This window comes from Cucurbita moschata, unplaced genomic scaffold, assembly GCF_002738365.1.
Source record: "Cucurbita moschata cultivar Rifu unplaced genomic scaffold, Cmos_1.0 Cmo_Scf00007, whole genome shotgun sequence".
Lineage (NCBI taxonomy): Eukaryota > Viridiplantae > Streptophyta > Magnoliopsida > Cucurbitales > Cucurbitaceae > Cucurbita > Cucurbita moschata.
In genome coordinates this window covers 4,643,943-4,649,797 of record NW_019268523.1, presented here as the reverse complement: position 1 = coordinate 4,649,797, position 5,855 = coordinate 4,643,943, and the positions used below count along the sequence as shown (strand labels likewise).

General features: G+C 38.2%; 1 protein-coding gene across 1 annotated transcript; it reads right to left on the bottom strand.

Annotated features, from left to right (window-relative positions):
- Positions 1-1,496: 1,496 nt before the first annotated feature.
- LOC111445365 (protein BASIC PENTACYSTEINE2-like) lies at positions 1,497-3,526 on the bottom strand. Its single transcript, XM_023083701.1, has 2 exons — positions 3,429-3,526; positions 1,497-2,607 (listed from the first exon to the last, which is right to left on the bottom strand). Exon 2 carries the CDS (start codon positions 2,600-2,602, stop codon positions 1,766-1,768), a length of 837 nt encoding a protein of 278 aa, XP_022939469.1. The 5' UTR covers positions 2,603-2,607; positions 3,429-3,526; the 3' UTR covers positions 1,497-1,765.
- Positions 3,527-5,855: the final 2,329 nt, after the last annotated feature.

Below are 5,855 nucleotides of genomic sequence, written 5' to 3'. Positions count from 1 at the left end.
AAAAAAAAAAAAAAAAAAAAAAAAAAAAAAAAAAAAAAAAAAAAAAAGAGAAAAACAAAAACAAAGGGCTATCTACCATGTTGTCATGTTTGGAAGTAGAGGAAATTTTGCACATGAGACAACCCCATCTTTATTATTTTTATTCTCATTTCATGCCCCTCTTCTTCTTTTTCTCTTTCACTTTTAAGCCTATCTATATATATATATTATCTACTAAATTACAAGTGTAATAAATCTTTAAATTTTAAATCTTTTTTAAAAATATCAAATTTCTCGACCTAAATTTATAATTTTAAATGTTCATGAACCAAATATATACAAATTAAAAGTTTAAACTAAATTTATATTGTAGTCTATAATTGAAATAATTTTAGAGTGAATATTATGGAGACAATTATTGACAAAGTATGACATATCTAATGAAGTAATGCTTTGATATTAATTGGTATAGCTTTAAATATCCACCTTTTGTTATTATGTGATTGGATTGTTTGAATTAGAACAATTTAGGGTCTAAACATTGATTTTGACCTTTCATTTTGTAATGTTGGTGTCACAGTGATGCAATAATAATTCATACATCCCATCTTCTTCAACACCCTCCCTTTCATTTAGAAATAATATCTTGGTGTGCTCGTATCATTTCTTAACCAACGGACAACCCCCTTTTCACCGTTTAGACTACTCCCATTTTGCTCGCCGCTACTACAAGAATCACTTTTGCTTTCTTTTCCTCTAGCTACTAAGACGTTTAAATGCACGCAAGGAATTGATATCATAACATATAAATAATAAGAACTAGCATTCATATTCAGACTCAAACTCGGACCATGATCCTACTAACCAGAGCTTCTCTAATAATTAACAAAAGTTGTACACAAACTTTAGTTTGTAGAATCATGCTCTGTCTTCAAGATGTTTTCACTTGAAAGTCATTCCAGCACTGTCCTTCCAAACTATTTTAGCATAACAGGACGTCTTGCTCCTTTACAAACTCACCATGGTTGATTTGAGAGAGATTCAGAATACCTACCAGAAACCATATGCACATAACAGAGTATTCTAACCACTGTGCATAACCCTTTAATTTTTCCACAAAACAAGTAACCATTTACTTTGTGAACTCTCCTCTAATCCTCCAGTAATCGATCAACTCTACATTTTACAACAATGTTCAGGCAGTTTCCAAAAAATCTCACATCTACCCAATGCATGAACAATAAAGAGACTCAATTTGAGATTAAGATAGCCCTGATGATAAAATATTGCAGGATTTCATAACAAACTAGAACAAATTCCAGAAAAGAGTTATACAATGTCATGGCGACCATGCATCAGATCCAGCATTCATGTTTCAACTTCTAATATGTATTGCATGACAACAATATAAACCTGCCAAATTCTAAATAATCTTCTCAGATAATCTAATTCATGAACAAAAAAGAGACTCAAATTAATACATTGTTGTTATTCTTTATTCAAATTTGAAGTACTCGGGAATGAAAAGGTTAAATGATAATTAGATAACTGATCCAAGACAACGATTGAAAGAAAGAAAAAAACATTAAAAAACAATCCAATAAATCACGAACTACTACTACAAAGCGAATCAGGATTGAAGAGGATGGAAATTTCCCAAGTTCATGAAGCCATAAACTATCAAGAGCAAAACTTACCAGCTAAAGACACTCCAAGATTGCTGCAAAAGGCCACAGATATATACATGTAAAACAGACTCAGCACTCTACCATCATACCTTGCTAATCTACCTGATAGTGACAAACTTGTTGGTCCCATGCCTTGCCCAATGGCTTCTTAAATCAATTGGGTTAGAGAAGTTATAGCCTTCAGCTGCTAGTTTCTCCAAGACCTTCTTAAAAGCACCTTGACTCATTTTTCGACCAGCAATTCTTGCACCTCGCCGCTTCTCACTCATGGGCAAAGGATGAACAGATAAACTTGTGGTACAACAAGCTGATTGCCAGCCACCATATCCCCATCTATAACACTGGTGAGGAGTTCCAGTGCAAGAGCATACAGGAATTGGGATACTTGATATATCCATATTAAACCCATTTATAACAAGGTCCAGCTTCTTTTTTGGTGCCTTCACCTGTTGAACTGAAGGATCATTATTCTTGGGTTTTCGAGGCTTCTTTGGATTTGGGGTTTTGGGAGCACCTCCATTCTGTCGTTTCTTCGATTGTTTAGCTCCCTTCTTCACAGATGGTTCTTCAATCCTAAGGACCATTTCATCCCTTGACGTGTCGTGTGGCTGTAAAATTGGCAAAGGTTGCGGGGCTGAAGTTTGTGCAAGCAGAGAATAACTTGTATTGGGAGGTAACATATTGAAAAACTTGTCACTTTGATGATTCATCCAACCATCCCTCGCCCAGTTTGTTGGTACTGATGCTTCAGAAACAACAGACTCCCGTGAATGAAATGCTCCATTAATGTTAACAATAGCAGAAGGGTCGCGTCCAGGAAGAAAATGCTTCACACCTCGCTCAGCAATTGTGGATATGAGCTGCAGACCGAGCGGCGGTTTCAAGGATGGTTCATAGTAACCCCAATTACGCATGTTCAACGCATCACCATCCATTGGAACTACAGAGGCAACACAATAAGCAGAGATTAATTACACTTAAGACTCGAGAAACTCCCATGTCCAAAACATATCAACCATAGCATATGAGACCAAGAGAAACCTTAAAAAAAAAAAAAAAAAAAGAACAGGGGCATCAACTTGAATCACCCAAGAAATAAAAAGAAAATAGAAAATGAGGGGTAGAAAGTGAATATCATAAAAATAGCATAACTTCGATATTCCCAGGAATTAAAAAACTGGTCAGCAGCCCTGCAAAGCACCTAAAAAACACGGAAGTAATCATCAAACACAACAGTGAGCATTATATATTAATTCCAACAAGATCTGGATAGCCAAAATGGGTGGATATAACACCACACTTTCGATTCAAAGGTCCGAAATAGGAAATTCCAGTACCCCACCAACAAACAAAAGATTGGGGGGTTTCTATCTAATTAAAGTCCCTCTCCAATACATACATCGCAAAAAGAAAAAACAAATCAAGGGCAAACATAAAGATTTCCGCCATAAACCCTAGAAAGAAGCGAAATTAGAGATCCAAAATTGTGATGATAGGATTACACAAACCAAAATCAGGGATTAGAAAACACAATGGAATAAGGCGTCCTAAATCAGAGTTCATCGGAAGTGAAAAAGAATAAAAAAATAAAACAGGATGTAGAAGAAGAATAAAGAACAAATGGGGAAAATAGCAATATTTATATGAGAATGTCAGTGATGGGCAAAGAGCACACAAAGGACCCCAGAGAGAGAGGGGGAGAGGGAGAGAGAAAGAGAGGGAGGAAGAGAGAGGAGACAAAGACAGGGAGAGAAAACTTACTGGGATGGGTGTAAACCACACTTTAGGGTTTTGACGGATGAGAGAGAAACTGAGAAGGAGAGAGACGAAAAGGAAAAGATGAGAAAAGTGAGTGAAAAAAGAGAGGGATTATTTATTCATTTACTTCTTTATTTATACCCAGAGGCAGTCAAGTCTCCCATCAAAAATTTACTAAACAAATCCTTTGTATCTTAACTTATTTACCCATTTTCTTCTTTTTTTTTTTTTAATTATTATTGTATTTATTATGCCATCTCTACTGTAAATACTTACCAGGTGGAGGGTATTTATATAACAAAACAAAAATAATAATAATAAAAAAAAAAACATAGGTGTTAAAAAGGTTGCTCTATTCAAAAGTTTTCTCCTCTCTCAAGTTGTTGTTCTCATTCATTTGTTTCCAACATATTTCAATCGTGGACAATTTCCAAAGTTTGGTATCAGAGCTAGGATGTCGAAACAAATGCCGTCACCACACACAGTTGTCGGAAGGGATGTAGCAACGATAAGGAGCGAAATGGAGGGAGAGTGTAACGCTCTCGTACCTGTTACTAATGAAGAGTAACTATGCAGCATGATCGATAAAAATGCATGCTAACTTATAGATACAGGGCGTGTGGGACGCCATCAAGCATGGTGATGTTGAGGAGCGTAAGGACAGGATGACTCTTGCTGCCATCTTTCAAGCAATCCTAAAGGACGTTCTTGTCTTGTTGGCAGAGAAGGACTCAATAAAGACAGCGTGGAAGACGCTGCAAACAATATATGTGGGGGTGGAACGTGTCAAGGAAGCAAACGTGCAGACCTTGAAGAGTGAGTTCGAGGCTATCCGCATGAAGGACGGTGAGTGAATAGACAACTTTGCCATGAAGTTGACGACAATTGTCAACGGCATCCGTTCATTAGACGACGTTGTAGAGGAGATCTCCGTCGTCAAGAAGTTCCTTTGAGCAGTTCCCTCAAGATTCATGCAAATTGTTGCCTCCATCGAGCAATTCGGCGACCTCAAGAACATGACGGTTGAAGAGATTGTTGGTTGTCTTAAAGTCCATGAAGAGAGACTTCGTGGCTACGAAGACAAATAAAAGGAGAAATATCTCTTACTCACACACGAGGAGTGGCTCGGACGGACGGAATAGAAAGATGGAGATGACTCTTCTTTTTCAGGTTGGAGCAGACGTGGCAGCCATAACAAAGAAAAAGGAGGTCGTGGACGTGACCGCGAACGTGGTGGCAGAGGAGGTCGTGACATTACCTTACAAACCCATGAAAATGTCAACCCTCGGAAGGACAAGAGTATGATCAAATGTTACTCTTGTGTAAAATACTGACATTTTATGCAGCAGAGTGCTGCAACAAGGAGCGATGAGGAGACAAACTTCATGTTCACGAATGATGAAGAACCCACATTGATGTTGGCCGAGAAAATGCCAACCTGTTGATGCTCAATGAAGAAAAGGTTATGGCGAACCCCTCCATAGATGGAGAATACCAAGTGGAGACCATGATACCTAGACAACGGAGTGAACAATCACATGATCAGACATCGAACAAAGTTCAAGGAACTTGATGAGAAGTTCACTGGAAACTTGAGGGTTTACGACGGATCAATTGTACCAATCCAAGGAAAATAATCTATCTTGTTCCAATGCAAGAATGGTGATGACCAAGGTGTATTACATCCCGAATTTGAAGAGCAATATTATTAGCCTTTATCAAATGATAGAAAAGAAGGTAGCAAAGTGAAGATAGTCAGTCGGTTTCTCAAGATATACAACTGAAATGAAGCTCTATTGATGAAGGTAAAATAGTCCCAAAATTGCATATACGGTTGAAAAACTATCAACATCTTCAAAAAAATATCTATTAACCGTGTCAGTAAAAAAGTGAAGAAGAACGTGAGTTAATAAGCTTCACTTATCCAAATAAGTTATTTACGATTTTAAGATAAAGATTTATTAGTTTTTTATTCGAAAGCGGAAGAGATGAATTAGAAATATTAAGCAGTTAATTGATACCTATTTCGATTGGAGGCAATACTCTTCGGTTATTTGTTTCATCCGCATTTCCAACATCCTCTTTTCCCTCTTCCTCGTTCTCGGGTCGCCCGCACCACTGAAGACAAACGTCAGGCCACTGTCACCGCCGCTGTTGTTGTACAAAGCCACCTGCGTTCGTTTTCTCTCTCCCTCGCCCTCTCTCTTTCTCACCCTCTCCCCTAACACAACTCCGCCACAAACCATTGCCAACACCCCGTCGTTCGTTGCCACCATCGCGATGCCAATCAACTTAGTCATTACCGCCGGTCTATGTGTGAGTCCCTAGGAAGAGGAACGACTAGCAACTACAACGAAGAAGGAGACCTGGCCCACATTCGATAAGACCCAAACCCAAGCATGCGATCCAGCAACTGCCGTCCCACCTGAC

What these genes read in the sequence shown, in the direction of transcription:
- LOC111445365 (XM_023083701.1), bottom strand. Translation starts at nt 2,602, where the DNA reads ATGGATGGTGATGCGTTGAACATGCGTAATTGGGGTTACTATGAACCA.